Source organism: Dermacentor variabilis, chromosome 10 (assembly GCF_050947875.1).
Source record: "Dermacentor variabilis isolate Ectoservices chromosome 10, ASM5094787v1, whole genome shotgun sequence".
NCBI classification, from domain to species: domain Eukaryota; kingdom Metazoa; phylum Arthropoda; class Arachnida; order Ixodida; family Ixodidae; genus Dermacentor; species Dermacentor variabilis.
In genome coordinates, this window is record NC_134577.1 from 41943548 (window position 1) to 41970118 (window position 26571).

Sequence of the window (26571 nt, forward strand, 5' to 3'; positions counted from 1 at the left end):
TATATGCTAATACACCTGTAGTCCAGTTGTGTATTTTGTTTCATAGAGCTAATCAGCCTTACAACTGTTTTCAATATTGTGCAATAAATTGCATATGCTAGAAGCTCATTATGATGAAGCAGGATATAACGAAATGATGCTTACAACAAAAGAAATGAAATTTCTCTTAAAGAACCCATAGAGATCCATGTATTTAAGACCTTGTTTTAACGAAGTGAAATTGCTCTGCCACTGGACATAGTCAAATCTCGTTACTACGAACCCCACATTAACGACTTTCTCAAATTTACGAATATTTTAAAAATCCCCGCCCTAGTGCCTATATTTTCAATGTAAAAATATTTCAGAACTACAAATTTTAATACAGCGCATATTTCAGAATAATGCAAATAGTTTGTTCCCCATTGTAACCGAGGAACATCAGTATTACGAATTTGGCTAAAAGTAACAGCGCTGGAGCTCTCACATGAAACAGAAACCGCGAGTGCAGCAGCTATCATCATCACCATGCCGAGTGCCAACTACTTCCCCACAAACTTCAAGAAATTCATGACAAAGGTTTGGCATGTTCGTGTGGCATTGCCTCATCAACCATCGTGACCATTTCATGACCGTTTTTCGTTTTCGCCAAAGGAACAAATTAACTTGACAAAGACAAGACACGGATTCCTGTCGCAATGATCGTTTTCTAGAACTGGCTGAATCGTACTATAAAGACGATATTTTCAATGCAGATGAGACCGCATGTTTTTATCAGTTCCTGCTAGACCGGACAATGCACTTCAAAGGGCAGCAATGCAAAGGAGCGAAGAACCCGCATCTTTGCGCGACAGTCCTGCTCTGCTTCAATGCTACAGGCATGAAGAAAATTAAACAGCTCGTCATCCGCAAGTACATGAAGCCTCGCTACATGAAAAACGTCATGTCGTTACTGTACGACTACCGCACCAACAAACGAGCTTGGATGACCAGAGAACTCTTTTCCAAGTGGCTCATCAAACTCGACAACCAAATGAGGAGGGATGACTGAATAATTCTACAGGTTGTCAACAACTGGTCTGCTTACATTGTGAATGTTTGCTTGACGCACATTCGCTTGGAGTTTCTGCCACCAAACTACATGGCCTTGCTGCAACCCCTAGACCAGGGCATTATGAAAAGTGCGAAAGCAGAATTTCGTAAGTGCCTTGTGCAGTAGTTGATTATCAACCTCCGCCTAAAGCAGCCAACTGCAATCATCATTCGCCAGGCAGCGGAAATGCTCACAGGAACTTGGTGGAACTTGAAAGCGTCCACCATTAGCAACCACTGGCAAAAAGCAGGGCTTGTCAAAGCGCCTGTGCAGCTTGAAGATGACCTGGAGGTGACCGACAACAACCCAGGAGATCTGTGGACCGAGGTTGCGGAACTGCTGCCCATCATCTATTCTTTCGACGACTATGTGGAGAGTGACAGCGAAGCACTAACGGCGGCTGACCTGATAACCGCAGAGAATTTTAACTGCGTTCATGACATCTCCAGTGACGATGATGACCCGAAGCAAGACGACCGTAGGTCACCGAACACAGAAGATGGGATTGTGTCGAACATTGATGTTTTAGTGCACATGAACAAAGTCTGCACTTTTCATCGCTCGGTGCAATGACGTACCCAAGGAGGTATTATGCAAAGAGAAAGATGTCGATCAATTCCTAACCGGTCGTGCGTGCTGCACGTGCCAGAAGAAAATAACTGATTTCTTCAAATAAAGTATTGAAGTGAATGAAACATTTTTATTTGAGACTAGGCATGTATGCAAACACGTCTACTGCCAAGATACATCATTTTCATTCGTAGGTTTGCCCACTGGCTTATAACCTTAAGGTTTTCATTACAATATTTCAAGATAACGAACAATCTTCGGCAGTCCTGTGTGATTCGTTACATCGAGATTTGACTGTAATAAACTAGATTCATCTCCAAAACCAAAACAAAAGTGTGCCCAACTGTTCTATGCCAAGTCCATCACTTTCCACTGGGTGCCCTTTTAATGCCCATTCTATTTATTAGCATAATTGACGCGCCATCCCATCTGGTTACCATGTAGTTTGGTATTTTCTACTCAGCCTTGTTCCAGCATTGTTCAGGCACAATTCCTTCTCTGTGTCATTCAGCCCACAGGGGTCGCCCATCAGTCCACTTCTGTAGAATGGGTGGCCATGGGGTGGTTGGGTATAGAAATGCTGGCCGGAGCATTCATTCAAGCAGATGGCTCGTTGATCGTTCTGCCTGAGAAAAATAGTCCCAACATAGAATGCAAAGCAGTGGTGATTCTCAATTAGGTTGGCGAATGGTTGCAAGCAGCATGCGTCGAAATAACTTTAACAAAGTCCTTCTATTTAGCGTTCCCTCACGGCAATGCCACATGAAGGGACAGTGACTTGGACAGCCTTGGCAAAAGTAAACGACTGGAATGGGAGCCATGGCTTCACGTAGCATACATCAGCATGTATGCTTAACTTGTTCATGCCTCATAGTTCCTGAATGCATCGTAATGAACATGGCTTCTCATGCCTGCTCTCATGCCTGCTAGGCAAATAGCGGTGCCAGCGGCGCCCGAAAAGTTACGCCGAACTCTGCTCCCTGCGGGAGTATATATACAGGCAGTAGTTTACTGTAAGGTCCCTGAATAAATGAATCTCCTTCTCCTCGCCTGCTCGCAGCTCGCTCTTTCTCTCGTAGCCCGCGCTCGCATTTTGACTGTTCGTTCAAAAGCCGCCCTTAGAGTTACACGAGGTGAGACATTAAAAATTATTGTTGGGTGTTTGCGCATGAATCTTTACCGCAGTTAAGGCTTGATTATTGTGCGCTGTGCTAGCAGTGATGATGGAACGTTATAAAACAGGTGGAAGCAGATGTTTTTTGTCCTTTTTCAGTGCGTAACTGCACGCTTGTTTTTTGGCTTCGGGTTGGCCGCCTGCTTCAAGTTAAAAGGCTCTTGAGGCTAGTTTGGTGCACAAATTCCTTTCAGTGTCGAGTACTAGCACAAGAATCAGAATTATTTGTCTCGCCAAAAACGTATACGTAATGTGCAGGCTGTTTATATACATGCCAGAGATTTGTTTGAATTCTACGTCGTCCACTGCCATGCATTGTACTCGTAAGCAAGAACACTGTCGCGGCTTGCACAGTTCAACCCGCTTCGCGAGTTATTTCTGTTGCATTGATCAGATCCTTTATTTGGCTTTCTAAAGACACTTTCCCAGCCTGAAATGGCTGCGACGAACATTTCGCCGGTACATGCCAAAGGCGATGTGTTCACGTGTGTGCAGCACTATGTAATTGCCGATTCAACAACATGTATGCATTTGCGCTGCTCGAAGTGTGTATGTGTCCACGTGCGTGTACCCAATCGACTGCCGTATGTGCAGCTTCATAATTTGATCATCCTAGTACCATAATGACTGAACGCAAGGCGCGTGACATACCCGCCTGAATAAAGCGAGCACCACGCAGAAACGCGCGCGATCAACGCGGGACATCTCAGCTATCCTCGTCCTTTCGTCATGATGCTGGCATCTCTTTATGCAGAGGAACTGGTCCTACGCTTTTATGGCAAACTGGTCAAACACGCATATATAACAAATTTATGACAAATGCCATTTGAAGATGCGATCAAGTATCTCGCAATAATATTTGATGAGCATATAACATGAAATGATCATGTGCAGTATATATGTAACAGGCTTAGAGCTGGGTGTCTGCGATGATGTACAACCTACGAGGTAAACTTCGATGTACTTGAGGCGCACCATATACATGGCACTGGCTGAATCCGTTATAACTTACGCTATTACATTGTATGGAACTTGTTCTGATCACATGGGAGCCATAAACCGCATAACATAAAAGAATTGTAAACCGTGTAAACTACGGAACTATGCTGCAACAGGCTGACAAGGAGGAACAGTACAATAGGCTTGGCATACTGGAAATGCGTGAACTATCTTATTACACTGTGCTCACACGTCATTATTATGCAAAGAATTTCAAAGTATATGTCAAGAAAAACGTCGCCCTAAGAAAGACAGAAATGTACATTAAGCCACGATGGTTTACACATTATGGGAAAAAGATAAGGCGATATTACGTGCCACAGATATGTAATGAACTTGGAGAAGCGTTTGGTAATTTCAAAACTAAACGAAAAATGACTAAATCAATAAGGAAATGGTGCTCATCTTTGCAGATAAACCACTGATGGCCTCTTGTGTGTTCAAGGTTGCTTTCTTTGTTTCGCGCCTTAGATGTTCTGTGAGTTGTCATATGGCTCATTTCAAGCTATTATGATGTCCTTTATTTATTTATTTACTTAGTTAAATTTTTATTCGATTTGTACTTATGAATGCTCATTATATCTCTATGATTTTGTATAATATGCATAGTATGTACTAGTATGCCTTCATTGTTTTGTGGTACGCATTCGGTGATTCACTGTGCTGCCTGAGCAACCAATTCTACCCAGGTAAAGTCTACCCAGGTAAAGGTAAAGGTCAAGAACGCGTAACAGATACCTTCAATGTTAAATCACCACCGCTGTTTGTTTTCCTCACTACAAATGTAATCCCACCCCTTATGTAACACCCCCTGAAATGGGGGCCTTTAAGGAATCAAACTGAACTGAACTGAACAGCAAAGGGTGGTGGTGGCATATGCAACATCACCCCTCCCCCAGTTGAGTGGCAGGCGATTTGAATTTTGAGAAAGAGATTTGAACCCTTCAGATGCAATTTTCTTGTAAACTAAGTCTTTTCTTTGCGCGAAACAAGCGTTGCGAGGTTTCTGGAATGATATTTAAACTGTAAACATCTACTTAACATTTGCCTTTAGTGTCCTTTTAAAAGGTTGAGCAATTATAACCACAATGCCAAACATGAGTATATGCTAATACACCTGTAGTCCAGTTGTGTATTTTGTTTCTGAGAGCTAATACGCCTTACAACTGTTTTCGATATTCTGCAATAAATTGCATATGCTAGAAGCTCATTATGATGAAGCAGGATATAACGAAATGATGCTTACAACAAAAGAAATGAAATTTCTCTTAAAGAACCCATAGAGATCCATGTATTTAAGACCTTGTTTTAACGAAGTGAAATTGCTCTGCCGCTGGACATACAGTCAAATCTCGTTCTACGAACCCCACATTAACGAATTTCTCAAATTTAGGAATATTTTAAACATCCCCGCCCTAGTGCCTATATTTTCAATGTAAAAATATTTCAGAACTACAAATTTCAATAAAGCGCATATTTCAGAATAATGCAAATAGTTTATGTTACCCTTTATAACCGAGGAACATCAGTATTACGAATTTGGCTAAAAGTAACAGCGCTGGAACTCTCACATGAAACAAACCACGAGTGCAGCAGCTATCATCATCACCATGCCGAGTGCCAACTGCTTGCCCACAAAATTCAAGAAATTCATGGCAAAGGTTTGGCATGTTCCTGTGGCATTGCATCATCAACCATCGTGACCATTTCATGACCATTTTTCGTTTTCGCCAAAGGAACAAATTAACTTGACACAGACAAGGCACGGATTCCTGTCGCAGTGATCGTTTTCTAGAAGTGGCTGAATCGTACTCTAAAGACGATATTTTCAATGCAGATGAGACCGCAACTACCAATTCAAGCGGCTGCAAGTGGTTGCTTGTTATACCCCGACACCTCCGCTCCGACATCTGTGCCACGTTCCACGACGACCCACAATGCAGCCACGCTGATGTATTAAAGACGTACTCTCACCTCCAGCTTCGGTACTACTGGCGCGCTATGTACCGTTTCGTTCGCCAGTATGTCCGGACATGCCACATATGCCAATGACGCAACACGCCGCCTCAACCTACTACCGGCCCCTTGCAACCTTTACCATGCCCCTTTACGGTCCGCTTCCCAACACTCCAAGTCACAACCGTTGGGTTATTGTTGCTATCAACCACCTCATTCGGTACGCTGAAACTTCGGAGCTAGCATCTGCCATAGCAAAAGACGTCGCCAGTTTTATCCTTTAAAACCTGATTTTTTTACGCCATGGAGAACCTTGAGAATTACTCAGCGACCGCGGTCACGCTTTCCTCTCCGACGCCATTTCAGCATTGCTAAAGGAGTGTCGCATCATTCACCGCGCTACCACGGCATATCATCCTCAAACTAATGGGATGACAGAACGTTTCAACTGCACCCTTGGCGACATGTTGGCCATATACGTTTCATCTGACCACTCGAATTGGGATCGCATTCTGCCTTTTGTCACCTACGCTTACAGTGCTGCCACACAAAGCACCACTGGGTTCTCCACTTTCTTTCTCCTTTACAGACACGAACCTTCATGCACTATGGACACGATTCTACCTTACCGGCCAGAAGCTTTGGAGTGGATGACTGTTTCTAGGGCGGCTCCTTACGCCGAAAAATGACGCCACCTCGCTCGTTCGTTCACATCCCAGGACCACTGGTGCCAAAAGCATCGCCACGATTCATCCACTGCGGCAATGAGCTTTGCTCCTGGCTCGCTGGTCTGGTTGTGGGTGGCTTCTACTCCTCCAGGCCTTTTCTCCAAGCAGCTCTCCAAGTACCATGGCCCTTATCAAGTACTAAAACAAACATCCGCAGTCAACTACCTCATCGAGCGAATGGAAGCGCCTTCCGACCAGCATCGTCGCGGCCAAATTGTCCACGTCTCCTGGCTCTAGCAGTGCCACGACCCTCCCATGTTCTCGTGTCCTTAGGTTGCCAGGATGGCGACTCTTTCGGTGGGGGAGTGATTGTACTGAAGGCACTGCACAGAGGGCTAGTGCTGGTGAAAGAGAAGGCAACAAGAATTGCTTGCTTCCCCGTTTCGCTATACTAATACCGACCTGTTCAAGCCTATCGCTACAACCTAGAACTAATGCTGCTAGGCGAACACCCCCTTTGTAGTACACCTTCCTTTTCAGTGATAATGGTAAGCTTCCAGTGAGGAGCTGACACTGTCTACCCTATGCGATCCAACTCAATTTTATTCTATGAATTCGCTTTTCATGATCAGGGCTCCCTGTGATTAGTTGACCTAGGTAAACGTACTCCTTCATAGACTCTAGAGGCTGACTGGCTATCCTCAACTCTTGTTGCCTTGCCTGGTTATTCATCATTATCTTTGTTTTTTGCATATTAATCTTCAACCCCACTCTTACACTCTCTCATGTTTAAATCCTCAATCATTTGTTGTAACTCGTCTGTATTGTTGCTGAATAGAACAATGTCATCGGCAAATCGAAGGTTGCTGATATTGGCCGTCGATTCTTACTCCTAAGCCTTCCTAGTTTAATAGCTTGAATACTTCTTCCAAGCATGCAGTAAATAACATTGGAGAGATTGTGTCTCTCTATCTAACCTCTTTCTCTGTAGGTATCCTCCTGCTTTTCTTGTGTAGAATAAGGGTAGCTGTGGAACCTCTGTAGATCTTCTCCAAGGCATTTACGTAAGCATTCTGTACTCCTTAATTATCTAATGCCTCTATGACTGCTGGTATCTCTACTGAATCAAATGCTCTTTGTAATCTATGAAAGCCATATAGAGAGGCTTATTGTACTCTGCAGTTTTCTTGATAATCTGATTTTTGACATGAATGTGGTCCATTGTAGAATATCTCTTCCTGAAGCCAGCTTGTTCCCTTGGTTGCCAGCTTGTTCCCTTGGTTGACTAAATTCCAGTGTTGAATTTATTCTATTGGAAGTTAGTTTGGTAAATATTTTATATAATACTGGGAGTAAGCTAATGGGTCTATAATTTTTCAATTCTTTAATGTCTCCCGTTTATAACGTTTGCATTCTTCCAGTTTTCTGGGACCCTTGCAGTCGACTGACACTTCGTATAAAGAGCCGCCAGTTTTTCAAGCATTACCTCCTCCATCTTTGATTAAATCGACTGTTATTCCATCTTCTCATGCCGCTCTTCCTCATTTCATGTCTTTCAAGGCCCTTCTGACCTCATCGCTAGCTATAGGAGGAGTTTCTTTGTCCTGTTCATTACTGTTCCTAATTGAGGTATCCTGGCTCCTCTGGGTACTGCACAGGTCGGTATAGAATTCTTCCGCTGCTTTTAGTATATCTTCGAGATTGCTGATGATATTACCCTGCTTATCATTCAGTGCATACATCTTATTTTGTCCTATGCCAAGTTTCTTTCTCACCGATTTCAGGCTGCGTCCATTTTTTTACGGCTTCTTCAGTCTTTTCACGTTATATTTACGAATATCCCTTATTTTCGCCTTGTTGATCAGTTTTGATAGTTCCGCGAATTCTAATGTTGTGCACTTTCATTCTTTGTCGTTTCTTTATTAGGTACTTTGTTACTTGGGAGAGCTCGCCCACTTGTTGCCTTGGTGCCTTGCCTCCCACTTCAATTGCTGCGTCTGAAACCAGCCTAGTTACTGTTTAATTCATTATCTCTGTCATCTTCATCTCTCTGTTTTCAGGCTGCATATTTGTTTGCAAGTACCAGCCTGAATTTGTCCGCTTTTACGCTTAGTGCCTCTAGGTTGACCTGTTTCTTCATGACCAATTTTACTCTCTCTCTCTCTCTTCAAATTGAGGTGAATCATAGCCCTCACTAACCTATGAGCACTGCACTTTACCCTCTCTATCACTTCTACATCCTGCACTATGCTGGGATCAGCAGAAAGTATGAAGTCAATTTCGTTTCTTATTTCACCATTAGGGCTTCTCCAGGTCCACTTTCTGTTTCTACGCTTCCTGAAAAAGGTGTTCATTATTGGAAGCTTATTCCTTTCTATGAATTCTACCAGCATCTTTCCTCTAGCATTCCTAGAGTCAATGCTATAGTGGCCAATTGCTTATTCACCAGCCTGCATTTTCCCCACTTTTGTATTGAAGTCATACATTACTACAGTATACAGAGTCTGCACTTTTCTCATCACTGAATCAACATCTTCATAAAGCTGATCTACATCATCATTGTGACTGCATGTTGGAACATAGGCTTGTACTACCTTTAATCTATACATCTTATTAATTTTGATTACATAACAGCTACCCTCTCATTAATGCTGTATAGTTCATCAATGTTGCTCGCTATGTCCTTATGGATTAGGAATCCTACCCTGTATTGCTTCTTATCTGGGAGACCTCTATAGCAGAGGACATGTCCGTTATTCAGCAATGTATAAGCCTCACCAGTTCTTCTAATCTCACCAAGGCTGATAATATCCCAAACAATGTCTGATAGTTCGCCAAAGAGACCTGCTATGCTAGCCTCACTCGACAGAGTTCGGCAATTAAAGGTTGACAGGATCAGTTTCCATTGGCAGCCTGTCCGAATACAGAGAATCTTAGCACCCTCTGCCGTAGAGTTTCTCACTATATTACCTAGAGGGAAATCTGGCGCTGCTTTGCTATGGTATGCATGAGAATGCTGGTATATTGTGACTTCGGATTGGCATCGTTGTCAGAGAGCCAGGACACCTTGAACGCCTGGCAAGTACCGTTCTGTCTGTCACAATGATTCATTTTCTACTAAAACAGGCACGTAAAAAGCTGTTTTAGCTTTATTATTACGCAAGAACATGTTTTGCTTAACTATGAGAACTTGTATTGCATGTACATTATATGATATGTAAAAAGTATGAGTGGGCTGCTAAAGTTACATGAGGACAGACGACAAAATTTGCGCTCGCTTTGAAACAGTTTGTCGTCTTTTCTTGCTTTTCTTCGCTTGGTCGTGCATAAGTAGGTGAGTAAAGATGTAATGTGCGTGAATGGAAACATTTTATGAAGATTTTACTTTAAGAATGCATTATTTGTGTAGCCATAACCACATTTTAGACAAAGCCTCTTACAACACCAGCCAACAGAAGCCTCGCAGACACATATACCGTCATTCCCATGACGGCACAACACCCCTTAGGAAACTCCCATAGATGCTGGTGCTAGATTTCCCTCTAGGTGTTATAGTGAGAAACTCTATTACAGGCCTGACTGGCGCCTTGGTCAGGTGCTCTGCAGCTGCTGGGGACTAAGGGCTGTGGGTGAATTGTAGGGATCATTTGGGAGGTGGTGGCCGAATACTGCACCAGGGAGGCCAATTCCTGTTCTGGTGTGGGAGTGTCTTTGTAGAAGCTTAGTGAGCCTTCCTAATTTGGTTGTACCTGGATTAGTATAGTCGCACTCGCTCTTGGCGTCTTTTGCCAGTGTCAAGCGCCACTCCAAGCCTGTAGATGTTGTGCTCTGTATATATGCAGGAACAAAACTGTTTTGCAACATACTTATTCAGTAAATGGCATTGTACTTAGGAATCGCCACCTGTTAAATATCTATTACACATAATTTGAGTTGAGATCTTCTTGTTGATACAATCTGCACCAACGCTTTTAAATCTCTCCAGTTCTTTCAAAGCAGGCTTTCAAAAGCCCCTATGAAAGTGAAACTAGCAGCATATAAAGCGTTGGTCCGGCCATATCTGGAGTATGCTTCATGCCTATGGGGCCCTTATAGACAGAAAGACGTCAAGTTAGAAAAAGTTCAAAGATCAGTGGTCACATTCATTTGCAGTGAATATAAACACATTGATAGTGTGACAGAAATGATTATTTTTGTCTTGGTACACATAAAGCTAGGCATGCTGAATGCAGATTAACTTAACACAAATTAACAATCACAATTTCATTACCCGCCACACTCCGTATACAAGCTCATGTTTTAATAATGGGAAAATGATCCAGGAATGCAGTGCTCTAATGATGCTTTTAAATGCTCATTTTTTCCCAGAACCATAAACACATACAACAAATTGCCAGGTCATATTGTTGATAGTCGCGGTGTTGAAGTGTTTATTACAAACTTGAAGAAAATGCATGGGTGAAGGTGTACTTGTATTCTTGTAATGTTTGAATTGCAGTGCTTCATGCCTTGGTTTCCTGTATTTGGTTCTTATTACCATTGATGTCTTCTTCAGATGTACTTCTTTCTTTGTGCCCACTCCTGCTTGGAGTCAAGCAACATTGCAGCATTCCTAAATGAAGTTTTTCATTGAATGAAGCGTGTCACATGGCAGTGTGATCTCGCAATAATGCTCTTTCCACAGTCAATGGTAAATGAGCTTGTATATGTGGCCCACGCAAGTATCATGCAAGTTAGCATTGCTGAACAAAAATTGATTGACATCTCATATCTACATCTATCTTACTGCAGCATGCAGCTCACTCTTTAGTATGCGCAGAATGTTGCAACAGCCGCTCCTTACAACACAGTGTATTCACGTATTATAGCCTGGACCTGCCTGAAAGAGGACCATTTGAATAAAAAGTGTATTATGGATTATAATTGTGATTAATGGCGTCTCAGCGGGGAGTTTCTAAGCAAATACTTTGAACCATGTGATTTAAAGAGTGCTATCTTTCTTATGGTGAAATGTGGAGGACAAGCTATCAGATTGGACAGAGGCCAGCTCATGATGTCGTAAAAGTCTTCTTTAGGTGGCTGTGCATGCCTGTTGAAGCATGTGCCTGATCATAGCATATTGTTACGCAAAGGACGAGTCGGTAAGATGAGCAACTATTTACAGGTTATATTTACAACAGCGGTTGCAGCGCTGACCGATTAGGTTCACGGCACGAGCCCAGTTTGTTCTTCCTCCTCTTTTCTCGAGAGATGGCGCCCACGCATGTCGTTCAAACAATCAAATACCATGCGCCTGTAGCATAATCCCCCCGCAGCAGAAGCGACATCCCGGAGCGTCTAAATGTCGTCACTGGGAGGGCGATACTGCTTCAGTCATGTAACGTGAGCAATATCACTGGACTGGGAAGCAGATGGGCCGTCAGTGGTGATCTAATGGGTGACAGGAGTCACAGCATGAAGCACTCGCTATGGGCCTGTGTAACGAGACAGCAGTTTTTCGGCAGGCTGAGCTGACGCGACGGGGACTGGGAAGTTCGTGGAGAACAGCCGAGCGGAGGTGTTTAGGGATCACAAGGAGTAATGCAGGGCCGTCGGGGTGAGCGTTGTGGTGGTAGAGTATGCCATCTTGAAGTGTGAATAAGCAGAGGGAACTGTCGGAAAGTGACGATTCCAGGCCGTCAAAGATGATACACAAGGACGGGTCATGGCGCTGCTTGTCGGCAACATGGAGCAGTGGAAAAACGGAGAACACAGGCGTCAGTGTCAGTATCAGACATAGAGGTCGCATCTTCGACTGGGTAGGGAGAGAGGCAGTCTGTGTCCTGGTGTTGGCGTCGCGACTTGTAAGTCACTGTGTAGGGATAGTCTTGTAGTCAGAGGGCCCAACGACCGAGCAGGTCAGTAGGATCCTTCAGTGACGAAAGCCAACACAGCTCATGATGGTCTGTGATTACTGAGAAGGGCTTGCCATATAAATATGGGCGGAACTTGGAAACAGCCCAGACGAGAGCAAGACATTCGCACTCGGTAATCGAATAGTTGCACTCTGCAGTTGCCAGGAGCCGGCTAGCGTAGGCTATAATACGGTCGTGTCCATGTTGGCGTTGTGATAAGATGGCGCCGATCCCATAACCACTGGCATCGGTTTGGACCTCTGTAGGTGTGGATGGGTCAAAGTGGGCCAAGACCAATGGATTGTTGAGAATCGTGATAAGGCGGGAAAATGCAGCAGCCTGAGGGGAACCCCACGTAAAAGTCACGTCTTTCTTCAGAAGTTCAGTGAGTGGTCGAGTGATTGCTGCGAAATCTGTCACCAACCGTCGGAAATCAGAACAGAGCGCCACAAAACTTCGGACGTCCTTGACAGACTGAGGTACAGGAAAAGCCGTTACTGCTTGAACCTTCTCCGGGTCGGGTTGTACTCTGCAAGTATAAACGAGATGACCTACACTGTAATCTGTCGGCACCCAAAGTGGCACTTCGATGAGTCTAACTGGAGCCCAGCCTTGCTGAAGACATCAAGGATAGCTGCGACGCGCTCATGGTGCGTATAAAATCTAGGAGAAAACACAAGGACGTCGTCGAGGTAACAAAGGCAGGTTGACCATTTGAAACCTTGAAGCAGAGAGTCAATCATTCGTCCGTACAGGGCGGGGGCATTGCATAAACCAAACGGCATAACCTTGAATTGGTAGAGGCTATCTGGAGTGACGAAAGAAGTCTTTTCTTGGTCTTGCTCATCAACAGAAATCTGCCAATATCCAGATCGAAGGTTGATGGAAGAAAAGTATTTGGCGCTGTGAAGACAAGAGCATCGTCGATTCATGGTAAAGGGTAGACGTCCTTTCTAGTAATTCGGTTTAGGTTGCGGTAATTAACACAGAAACTCCACATGCCATCTTTCTTTTTGACAAGCACGACCGGCGACTCCCAAGGACTTGACGAGGGCTTAACAATGCCTCTGGCCAGCATCTTGTTTACTTCCTGTTGAATAACTTGCCGCTCTGCCGTGGACACGGTAATGTCAGCAGTGAATAAGAACAGCATCACCAGTGTTTATCTGATGCTTAACAAGGGGCGTCTGACAAAGTGGTCAATTGTCATTGTCAAATATGTCGCGGTAGGAAAGCAAAAGGCAATGTAGGGCGGCTGCTTGGTCAGGTGCGAGGTCCAGAGCGACCATGGGACGTAATGGTTCGTCAAGGTTCAAGGCATCCTGTGGGTAATCGGGAGGATCTGGAGACGCGTCGGCTGCAAAAGTAGTGACGTGGTCATCTGTCACGGACCGCAGCGTGGCCACCACTATGCCTTCAGGTAACGCTTGCTTCATCAAGCCAAAATTGATAACTGGGAGAAACATCCGGTTAGCGGCAAGGGTTACGACGGAGTGTGACACAGAGATATCGCACGCCTGGAGGACATCACGAATAGGTGCGACGATATAGTCGCCATTAGGCGCAGTTGCCGTTGAGGCCAATTCGACGAAGGTGAGGGCTTTTGGAGGTAAGCGAACAAACGCTGTAGTGCAGAGGGTGTTCGGTTGTTCGAGGCGAACGTCTGAAAGAAGAGGAAGCTCGAGGCACAGCGTACCGGTGGAACAGTTGACGAGAGCAGAATGCGTCGTCAGAAAGTCGATCCCGAAGATTAAGTCACGAGGGCAACTGGTCAGCACGGTGAACAGGACTGGAACTTGGCGGCCAGCAATTCCTATGCGAGCAATGCAAATTCTCCTGACGGCAACAGTGGCACCATTGGTGACACGTATGGCTCAAGTGATGGCAGGCGTAAGAACTTTTTTGAGGCGACGACATAGGTTAGCGCTCATAATGGGGACTTGGGCTCCAGTATCAATTAATGCCGTCAACGGAACACCATCTATGTCTACTTCAATTAGGTTTGTGTTGGTGAGGAGCGTCTATGGAGGATTTGGACAGGACGAACAGGATGCAGCAATATTTAGAAGGTGCAGTGTGAACTGTAGGTTGCTTGTGGGCATTGTCCACAAAGAACACTACCATCTCAAGTAGCTGCTGTCTTAGGCTCTTCTGCTCATTTGTTTTTGCAGCTGCTGCAGTACGATTGGAAAGAACTGCTTATGGATGTTGTGTGCAGTACCAATAATTTGAGGATTTCAAATAGTATGAAGACATTAAATGTATGGACTTACAAGTATGATGAATGGACATTTGTCAGTTTTGGGTGCTCGTACTCAGCCTAGAAACTTAAGCTTGTTACGAAGAGGCACAATCTTGAACACGAAAGCATTAAGCTTATTGTTGTGCTAATATTGTCTTACAACGTTTGGACAGATTTGCAGATGGAACCCATTCAATATTTTTGTTACCTCTGTAAATTGCACAACAAGCAGCTCCATGGTGGGAATTTTTTTTCACTGCTTTATTTTTTCATTGTGGTCACGCCTTCCACGTAAAGCGAGAGTATTACACCAATATTTTGCATGATTTTGTTTTTAATAAGTGTCTTTATTCCTTTGCTCTTACCATTTCCTTGCTTCTCATTTCCAGGTCGTCCATTTGCCATCGCTAAGTACAGCGATGTCCTTCTGCGCGGCGAAGAAAAGGGAAGAGTGGAGTCTACTTTTGTTCATAATGTTTTTGTTGGGTTATACTCTGAACAATAAGCTTGTCGAAAACCTCCTTGCACTTCAAGGTGTCATACCAGTCCCTTTGCTTCAGAAGTTTCAAAATAAAAATCAGTGTGAGGAATTGAAGACCCGAAACTTCTACACTGACCTCATCCTCACACTGCTTCCTGTCATGGATACCAACAGATATCTTGCCGCTCACGGTGCTATAGTGACTACGCACCTATTGTACTCGCAAGATTTCGACGACACCACCATGAAGCTCTTGAGCACTGTCTTCACCGAAGAATCTTTCGTACGTATTTTCACAATAAACTTGTGTGTAATGTCATGGTGTATGCCAACCGCGAAAACTGGAAATTCTCAGGAATTCTGAGTTGTCTGCGAAACCTTAGGGAATTTGTGCGTCTATCTGGGAAAATTAGCTGTAGTTTTATCGAAAGGGGACGAAAGTCGCGGTAATGCTAGCTCGAGTAACAGAAGAATCATAATGAATCATCTTTGACGCCGTGTTGTCGGCTCGAAGAGTTGCCAGTGGACAGTCAACGACCGACTTTCCGGATGCCCTATAATTCGGACGGCTTCGCGGCACTACCACGTACCCCATAGTTAATGTGTAACAACGTCTGAAATTTCGGACACAAGAACTCTTCGTGATCTGATTTTCCAGACTTTTTGCCGGTACCGCAGGTCCGAAACGGCATTAAATCAAAACCACCACTGCCGCCATTTTGATTACCTCACCGCCTCGAACCGGTGCTCACGCACACAGATCCGCTGGCAGCTGTAGCCACCACTGCGGCAATGCTAGGCTTAACTGCTTCGACATTCGCTATGAAGCTTCTTGCCATTAGGTGCCATGTTTTGCATTTAAAGAATTCGCCGCTGTCAGAATGGCACCGGCTCTGCCTTTGTGGTTCTTGCGATTGGCTTCGAAGCTCAGAAAGCGCGATGCGTTGCATAATGCTCGTTCCCAAAAGTCAGCTTCGCCTCTATACAGCACTATTACGCTGTGAACCATACGTTAAAGTATTGCGGTGAAGCATAAGAAGGGTCATTTGTCATGGTGAACAGTATGTCTTCCTTAATTTCACATGCATGCACCTGCCATCACCTGTTACAATACGATCACTGATATGCCTAAGAAGTGTACTGGCATGCCTTAAGAGATTTTTCGGTAGTGGCTGTAGTGATTTGATCTCTTAAGGGCAGTAAAAGACATGCATTAATTTTTTCAAACTGCCCAATTTTTCGGACATTTGATTTGCAATAGGCTTTACCATTTGTTTTGAAAATATTTTATTTGATGTGCATTTTAATAACCCCTGCCTTCTGTTTTCTTTTGGAATATGATAAACTACTCCTTGCTGTTAAAACTGGGTGAAGTAGTTTTTTATTTTTTAGCGTGCTTTCTATAGAGTGACAGCATCGGGTGACATCGGGCAAAGCATGATGGTATAGTGGAATCTTGGCATTTAACGGCTCTTCAAAATGTGGAGTCCGACCTTATGTCGATAAGGGGTGGTCTCGTTGATGGCACAGCAGCCGCAGGAATACTCGAAGAGGTTTACAAAACAGTTTGTAGAAGGACAGGTAAAGGGGTGACGCAAGCTCCCTAAATTGTACCATAAGTTCAGGTGAAACGTGGAACGTGGAACCCCTAGTGTTGTTGATGTCACAGCAGAGGAGATCTAACACGAGTTGCTCCCTGTTGCTCTTTGAAGCACTTACAAATGATGCTCTACAGGCATTCCACATTTCACCAATCTCAAACTGTGGACATTCTGTGCGAGATTTGGACCCTTGACGTTGTCCTTAACAGTTACTTTGGTGAGAACCGTTACACTTTGGCGCTCCCATGTTCTGGAGCTGAGACCAGCATGCAGGGCGTTCAGTTAAAAGTGTCCTTTTTCGCGCCCCATTTAATTTGCCCGCTTCTCTGTGAATTCACCACCGGAACTACGAATATATACGTGTGTGTGGGGGGGGAGGCATATCCATATACATATATGCACATACAGGGTGTTTCAGTGCACACTTTCAAACATTTTCGAAGGTTGCCTGTGGCAGAAACCACAATTCTGGTTGATGAGCTGGTTTGAAAAGACGGATATTGCTTGCACAAAAAAATTGAAATGCATAATCAACTAATTTAAAAAAATGCATCATTAGGTTTTGAACAAATTACATTATGGCCTATATAGCAGCTTACAAATTCTAGGCATGGAGTTTCCAAGGTGGATCCACCTGAAATGAATTCTCAGGATGACGCTAGTTTTGAGATATTAATTCCCAAAATTTGTGGAGATATGCATTGGCATTGAAGTTAATTTCTTAACAAATGTCATGTTTTGCATTGAAGCACGAATGTAACATATGCAGACATACAAGCTAATAATAAACCTTAATATTTTATTATGAAGTAATGACACATTGACCAAATTTACCTGTTGTTTTCTATTACAGGTGATTCGGATAATGAAAAAACTGTTTTGGACATTGAGTGCTGCTCAGATTGTCATGGGAGCCTGCGGCTTGCTTAAGGAGGCGTTGGCGTGCAGTGGAAGCGGGCCGCTCTGGTCGCTTCTCATCACGCTACGTAAGTGAACATGGATATTACCGTTTTTAAAACTTCTTGTTTGCAAACTCGTTGAATCTCTCAAAATATAAAAATTGAAGAGAAGGAAATAAGTGTGCCTGTAAATGATGATGATAGTCAATGGGACTGAATAGCTGAGTGCTTCTCGCAAGCTATTCACTTCAATTAGGAGGTGATGAGGGCAGTCATCCCTGCGCACTCCACAAAAAGTATCGAAACCATCAGGCACCGCGAGCTGTTGCAGTGCAGTGAGTGCGTCTCACAGAGCTGTATTAGTTTGTTAATAAAGGGAAAATGTTCAGTGCCACAACTCTTTTGCGTGAGAGCACACTACCTTTTCGTCAGTGCCTTTTGGCGGCGGCAAACATTCGACCGCCGACCATCAACCACCGACCACTGCAAATATGGGCAAGAGGTCCAAAGAAAGCTATTCACATAAAAAAAAAGATCAGTTCATGGAACTCTGAGGTCAATGAAGGTCTCTCTACGAATATTGTATAATCAGGAGGGGGTGTATTGACCATCTTCGTGAAGTTGCAGTAACTTCAAACGAGGAACAAAAGAAACTCTCAAGGCAGCTGCAATCCCTTGCATGCTCTATGAAAACATGTGACCCCTCTCTCGTACATTCCACTCGCTTCGTCATTCTCCCTTGTGGATGCCACTGAACCTGCCCATGTTGGTATGCATAGGCTACCTGAGTGTTTTTCATTCGTAAAGCCACTGAACATATGTGCGAGTTTGTATTCATAAACGGCATATGCTTTTTGTTTCTTTGTTTTCTTTACCTGGGTGAATGTGCGCATGTTGGTATCCATGACGCCACTGAATGCATGCGTGCTTGCAATTGCACTCTTGATGAAGGCTGGACTGCAGCCGAAACGTAGAAATGAAATGTTTGTTTTTGCTTATTTTATGTGCACCTGCACCTCTATATGCTGGAGAGAACCAGACAGTCTCTTTTACTCTTGCTTCTTCTTCTTTTCTCGCGCTCGCTGTGCAAGGACCTGAGGCCTTGTGCACTGCATCTTCACACTCGGCCACGCTGCAAATTTGCGGCACGGCTTGCAACCACATAACTTAACATGGAGAAAACTTTTGCAAGGAGTGAAGTCGTCATTGATGAGCTGCTCAGCACGCAACCAGTTCCTCTGGTTGGTGGCACTGGATGCTTCACACTGGTCACAGATCTCTACGATTGCCCGGTAGCAGCTGGGCATGTACGGCAGGAAATCCTCTACACTGAACAGCCGCTTTTCTCTGAGGTTGCATGCCGGCTGTCTGGTTCTTTACAATGGCACAGTCGACGAAACACAGCCTAGAGCTACCCAGCCTTAAGGACAGTCCTCATGAGGACCACAACATCATGGGTATCTCCTGCTCCCAGGGGAGGCCGTCCACGCTTCCCTTGACACCATCGGCCTCTTAGCCAGCAAGGGATGCTGTTCATGCTCCCATGGTCGTGCTTCCAGCTGTTCTCGCTCCTTTGGCCATGGGTCCGGCTAGTGTGAGTGTTGCGGCCTCATCGTGCGCAGATTCCCCTCCTTGCTCAACGAGTACTTCAGTAGGCAGCTTGAAGAATATCGTGCTATCCATCTCGCTGGTGTTGAAGCAGCTGGCCTACGTCATTTCTGCCACCTTCAGTTTCTCTCCTGCAGCCTTACTACCATAGGCAGTCTTGGAACTATGGATCCCATTCTGTGGCTGAAAGTAGCCAATGCGCTCGGTGCTCAGCATGCTTGGCCAGACAACACGATATGGCTGGTAGCAGCAGCAGGGTGGCTTCCAGGTGGTGCCAAACAAAGCACGATGAAAACCCTGCAATACTCGGGAGCAGCACCATTCTGCCGCTGCAGCTGTAGCTGCACAAGCTGCACATGCCATCACTTTTATAGTCAACCTCTTTTCATCCACTGCAGCTGGTGACGTGGCTCCCAAACTCATTAAGAGGAAGCTTTAGCTTTGGTCCAACTCCTACGTGGTCTACTAAAATACATGTAAAATCCAAAAATACTTTTCTGAGATAACTTCTAAATTGATTTTAATGAAATTTGTGTCATTTGATAGAGAAAGTTAAGTCCTAGTGACTGTTGGGAGCAGAACTTTAATTTAGGTCCTGAATCTTGATGAACAAATTTTCAAATATTTGAGAAAAATAGCATAAAGTTTAAAAGTTAGTAGCTCTGCATCAAGAATAAATATCGCGGTTTTGTAAACGGCGTCCATTAGATCATGCAAAGCAGGCAAATTCAATATGTCAATTTATATCTTTCATGAATTCGTTACGTTTACAAGATTTCTGCAAAAGCTGTATATACACATAACAAAATTTTTTGAGATTCATGTGTAACATATTGTTACGCGCCGGTCTTCGTTTTCTTCATGCGTAACAATATCAATTTTATGTGCTTTAGATGTACTATGAGATGCAATTCACAGAATTGCGATATCATTACTGAGTTACGGAGTTGTAAACTTAATAGTTTCATTTTATGAAAATTTCTAATGTGTTCCAATTTTTACTAAAAAATTTACAATGAAAATCAAAAATCCAAAACCAACAGTCGCTACATTTTAAGCTTTTCTTATAAATGCAATACACCTCATCAAGTTTGGTGCAGTGGTTGCCGAGAAAAACGAATTCTTCTTTTACATGTATTTAGATAGGAGCACCCGAGCTGACGCTTCCTCTTAATGTCAGGTGCATTGAGGCATTGGCGCAACAACTCCAGGAACCCGATCTGTCCGTGGATCCTAGCAGGAGATGTTTCCTGGCCCGTCGCAGCCATATCCTTGGGTGCCATTGCAGCTGTTCGCCAAATTCGCTGCTGTTCACCTTGCCCTGAGGGAGGCCTCAGTGAAGGAATCAAAGGAGAGTATAACATGACTGAGGTCATTGTCATAAAAGGCCTTCCCATATACGACAGACGCACAAGAGACCAGACACTCAAGGCACGTGGTATTTCATCCAGCTCGACTGATTCAAGTGCACCTGTGAGCATCGATCGGTCAGCGGCAGCACTGCAAAGTATGCGACGTGTGAGCAAAATGGCTGTTCAGTGTACAGGATCTCCTTCTGCACGTGCCCCATTGTGATCGGATAATCGTTGGCGAGATCTGCGACCAACACAAAACATCCAGTGCCACCCACCAGAGGAGCTGGTTGCATGCCCCGTTGATGACGACTTCACTCCCTGGATAAGCTGCCTCCTTGTTAAGCTTCCTGGTTACAAGCCGTGCTGCAAACCTGCAGCATGGCTGAGTGTGAAGACAAAGTGAAGTTGGGCTTCGACGCTCACAAAGCGAGCGCAAGATCAGAAGAAAAATTTATGGTAAAACAGGTGTTCTGGTGGACGGCCAGCTGTCTATTTCTTTACAATAATTAATTGTTTATATTTATATTTATTTATTTATTATTCATACTTTCAATGCCTGAAGGCGCTGCAGAAAGGAGTGGTAAGAAAGTAAAATAATATGCAGGCAACTATATAAAGAAAGAATGTTGAGTGATTGTGAGGTGGACTGCTGTTTTGAATGAAGGTGTATCTGTGATACAACTTCAGATCGGTATGAAACTTAGTAAGGTGGACTGATAAGGTTGATTCTTCAGCACATAGTTGGAGTGATAAACATTGTGGAATAGACAAAGGCAGGCACATTCGCGGCGTAATGAAAGTTCTGGCAGGTCCACTGTTTTTTTTTTTATACAGGTTGCACTGTATGAAAAACGTGTTACACATTCGAAAAATGTTACATACGTGTGACATGTTACGTACCGTACATGTTACACATTACATGTACATGTTACCGTACATGTTAAACAATTTATATTCGTCTTGGTCATGTTACACTGGAATGTCAAGAATAATTGGAAAAATTTAAGCGAGCTGCTCAATTTTGAATGACTTCAAGAGTAAGGGTTAGTGGTGATGCTCGATTGTTATCCCAAATGGCAGATGCGTATTCTGGTTTTGATTGAACTAGAATTTTGTAAAGTGTTAGTTTTACAGAAGTAGGAACTATGGAAAACAAAGATATCCTAACATGCAATTAGCATTAGCAGTACTATAATTAGCATGCATGTTTCAACACAGATCATTACTTATGTGAAGGCCAAGATATTTGTGTTAACTGGTGCAAGCAAAGTGTCATTCGAAGTCCATATCTACACTTACTGCCATTGCTGACCATGCAGAATATGCACATCGACTTGCACTTGCTAGCGTTGAGTTTCATAAGCCATTTGTTAGATATACTGTGTGACGTGAAGTTCCGGTTTCGTGCCTCACCCGTAGCAAGTTGTTTATTCATTCAATATCATTGCCATCAATTAATTTTTTTAATTCAATTAATAAGTACAAGTAATTCCCTCTATGCGACACACACACACACACACACCTCTCCAACTTGACAGAGTTCACACACTTAAATTTTTGTTTTACCTTGACACTCCTGAACGTAATGCATATATAAAAACAACTTGGCTCGAGCCGCTGTGTTCAATCCCGTCACTTTACAAGGCGAGGTGGACCCATGTTATTAAAAGGAAGTGCTAGCTCGGGGGCTCCAATCTAAATACTCAGCAAAGGATAAACTTTTTCTTCGCAATAGCTGCACTAAATTTGATAAGGTTTTTGCATTTAAAAGAACAAGTTAGAATCTAGACACCGTTGGTAGCGAATTTCTCATTTATGCCCTCAACATTTTAAGTAAAAATTGTTGACAGTCACACATTTTCAGAAACAAACTATCAAGTGTACAACACGGCTACAAAAAAACGATGTCACAATTCTGTATATTGAATCTAATAGTATGTCTAAAGCAGAGAAAGTTGATCTATTGTACATGGCTTTCAAATAGGCCACTAATACACAAGTAAAACCTTTGCAAAACCCTTGTAAACAATCTTAACTATTCACATAAAATATAGATGGATACATCAAATTTGTCCGCTTTGACTGTTGTAAGGGGTTCAGTTTACAGAACTGCAATATCTGTTCTTGGTGCAGTGCCTGCATACATCAGCGTTACATGGCAATGAACAAGTGTGAATGAGATACTTTCTTGAAAAAATTCTCATATTTCTTTTTCTTTTATTTCAGTGAGTGATGCGTTCGCCCTCGCAGAGTTAGCACTAGCGGCGATAAGACCATTGTCGCATCTTACTCTTCTTTATTTTACCCATGTGAATTAGGTAAGTGAGCTTATACTTATAATTGTGTAAATTAATAGTTAACCCTTTATTGATGCCTGTTGCCTACAGGCAACATATCAGAAAAATTTTTCTTCCTGGCCGAGTTTTGATATTGAGCACAAACTTTCTAGCTTAATATCTTCAGCCAACACTGAATGACGGGCAGGAAGTGTCATTTGTTGCTCTAGAGCAGGAACACTGGGCGCGAAAGAAGTTTGGCACGCGACTCACTGTCTTTTGAAAGCAAGGTCACAGGAGACGTGTCGATGCAAGATATCCAGCTGCAGCAGTGTCACACATGTGATGTCATCATCATCAGCAGCAGCATGGTTACGCCCAATGCAGGGCAAAGGCCTCTCCCATATTTTTCCAACTACACCGGTCATGTACTAATTGTGGCCATGTTGTCCCTGCAAACTTAATCTCATCCGCCTACCTAACATTCTGCCGCCCCCGTTCTACGCTTCCCTTCCCTTGGAATCCAGTCCGTAACCCTTAATGACCATCGGTATCTTCCCTCCTCATGACATGTCCTGCCCATGCCCATTTCCTTTTCTTGATTTCCGATAAGGTGTGATTGACTCGCGTTTGTTCCCTCACCCAATCTGCTCTTTTCTTATCCCTTAACGTTACACCTATAATTCTTCTTCCCATAGCTCGTTGCGTCGTCCTCAATTTAAGTAGAACCCTTTTCGTAAGCCTCCAGGTTTCTGCCCCGTATGTGAGTACTGGTAAGAAACAGCTGTTATACACTTTTCTCTTGAGGGATAATGACAACCTGCTGTTCATGATCGTAGAATGCCTGCCAAACGCACCTCAGCCCATTCTTATTCTTCTAATTATTCCAGTCTCATGATCCGGATCCGCAGTCACTACCTGTCCTAAGTAGATATATTCCCTTACCACTTCCAGTGCCTTGCTTCCTATCGTAAACTGCTGTTCTCTTCCGAGACTGTTAAACATTACTTTATTTGTCTACAGATTAATTTTTAGACCCACCCTTCTGCTTTGCCTCTCCAGGTCAGTGTGATGTAAAGCAAATTAAATGGACACATGTGGTTCACATATGATGAGAGCTGTATATAAAAAATTAAACACGAAGCCTTAGGCGGCTTGGGGTGAAGCCCACTTCCAGTATCCTGCCTGTTTTTTTCCTCCTCATATCGTCGTCGTCGTCGTCGTCGTCGTCGTCGTCGTTGTTGTTGTTGTTGTTGTTGTTGTTGTTGTTGTTGTTGTTGTTGTTGTTGTTGTTGTTGTTGTTGTTGTTGTTGTTGTTGTTGTTGTTAATGTGTTTTGCACATTTGGGTAGAAAATGAAAAATTTTTTTCTGGGGATTCATGTCTCGTCCTTAAAGGGACACTAAAGGCAAATATTAAGTCATGCTAAGATGATAGATTAGTGCTCCAGAGTCTCTAAGGTGTCAATATTATCATGAGCAGAGCTTTAATAATAGAGGAATTGAGGTAAATACAGAGCAAGGTTAGAGACTCCCCCGGGACATTCAAGCACTTGCCCGATGACCAAAGCACTGCTCAGTTAAATTCTGTCACTAGTACTCAACCATCCGCTGCAAAAAACATCCTTGTATTGTAAGACGAAATAAGATGCTACTTGACCAGTTCTATCTCATCTTTTAGAAAAAGGAACTCGTTGAAATTACCCTTACAATGACACAGGCGGTTGAAAGGCTTCATTTTGATACGACTCCGCACTCTCCACACTTCCGTGTTTCACTAGACTGGTTATCACGTAGTGCTGTGCTGGTTTTCCTAGCTCACGAAACTTGCACAAATTACAAGTAGCAGAGAATTCAGCTTCCATGTGATGTCACGGGATGCTCGAACAATCTACGCCACTTGACCAAAAAGCAGCTGCAGCGGCAAATCCACCACTGTCTTTGCTCAGTAGCCCCGTCTGCTCGGAAGTGTTTTACTCACTGACGACAGCAAAGGGTGGTGGTGGCATATGCAACATCACCACTCCCCCAGTTGGGTGGCAGGCGATTTGAATTTTGAGAAAGAGATTTGAACCCTTCAGATGCAATTTTCTCGTAAATTAAGTCTTTTTTTTGCGCGAAACAAGCGTTGCGACGTTTCTGGAATGATACTTAAACTGTAAACATCTACTTAATATTTGCCTTTAGTGTCCTTTTAAAAGGTTGAGTAATTATAACCACAATGCCAAACATTAGTATATGCTAATACACCTGTAGTCCAGTTGTGTATTTTGTTTCTGCGAGCTAATCAGCCTTACAACTGTTTTCAATATTGTGCAATAAATTGCATATGCTAGAAGCTCATTATGATGAAGCAGGATATAACGAAATGATGCTTACAACAAAAGAAATGAAATTTCTCTTAAAAAACCCATAGAGATCCATGTATTTAAGACCTTGTTTTAACGAAGTGAAATTGCTCTGCCACTGGACATAGTCAAATCTCGTTACTACGAACCCCACATTAACGACTTTCTCAAATTTACGAATATTTTAAATATCCCCGCCCTAGTGCCTATATTTTCAATGTAAAAATATTTCAGAACTACAAATTTCAATACAGCGCATATTTCAGAATAATGCAAATAGTTTATGTTCCCCGTTATAACCGAGGAACATCAGTATTACGAATTTGGCTAAAAGTAACAGCGCTGGAACTCTCACATGAAACAGAAACCACGAGTGCAGCAGCTATCATCATCACCATGCCGAGTGCCAACTGCTTCCCCACAAACTTCAAGAAATTCATGGCAAAGCTTTGACATGTTCCTGTGGCATTGCCTCATCAACCATCGTGACCATTTCATGACCATTTTTCGTTTTCGCCAAAGGAACAAATTAACTTGACACTGACAAGGCACGGATTCCTGTCGCAATGATCGTTTTCTAGAAGTGGCTGAATCGTACTCTAAAGACGATATTTTCAATGCAGATGAGACCGCATGTTTTTATCAGTTCCTGCCAGACCGGACAATGCACTTCAAAGGGCAGCAATGCAAAGGAGCGAAGAACCCGCATCTTTGCGCGACAGTCCTGCTCTGCTTCAATGCTACAGGCATGAAGAAAATTAAACAGCTCGTAATCCGCAAGTACATGAAGCCTCGCTACATGAAAAACGTCATGTCGTTACTGTACGACTACCGCACCAACAAACGAGCTTGGATGACCAGAGAACTCTTTTCCAAGTGGCTCATCAAACTCGACAACCAAATGAGGAGGAATGACTGAATAATTCTACAGGTTGTCAACAACTGGTCTGCTTACATTGTGAATGTTTGCTTGACGCACATTCGCTTGGAGTTTCTGCCACCAAACTACACGGCCTTGCTGCAACCCCTAGACCAGGACATTATGAAGAGTGTGAAAGCAGAATTTCGTAAGTGCCTTGTGCAGTTGTTGATTATCAACCTCCGCCTAAAGCAGGCAACTGCAATCATTATTCGCCAGGCAGGGGAAATGCTCACAGGAACTTGGTGGAACTTGAAAGCGTCAACCATTAGCAACCAATGGCAAAAAGCAGGGCTTGTCAAAGCGCCTGTGCAGCTTGAAGATGACCTGGAGGTGAGCGACAACATCCCAGGAGACCAGTGGACCGAGGTTGCGTAACTGCTGCCCATCATCTATTCTTTCGACGACTATGTGGAGAGTGACAGCGCAGCACTAACGGCGGCGGACCTGATAACCGCAGAGAATTTTAGCTGCGTTCATGACATCTCCAGTGACGATGATGACCCGAAGG

At 43.6% G+C, this 26571-nt stretch overlaps 1 protein-coding gene across 1 annotated transcript in view; it reads left to right on the plus strand.

The window, feature by feature from the left end:
- Positions 1–1258: 1258 nt before the first annotated feature.
- The window catches only part of LOC142559216 (uncharacterized), a 44696-nt gene continuing 19383 nt past the window's right edge, over positions 1259–26571 (plus strand). The window contains exons 1-4 of the mRNA XM_075670845.1: positions 1259–1550; positions 15110–15339; positions 17511–17643; positions 22746–22837. Of these exons, the coding sequence (XP_075526960.1) occupies positions 1259–1550; positions 15110–15339; positions 17511–17643; positions 22746–22837 (747 nt within the window). The remainder of the gene's footprint in view (positions 1551–15109; positions 15340–17510; positions 17644–22745; positions 22838–26571) is intronic.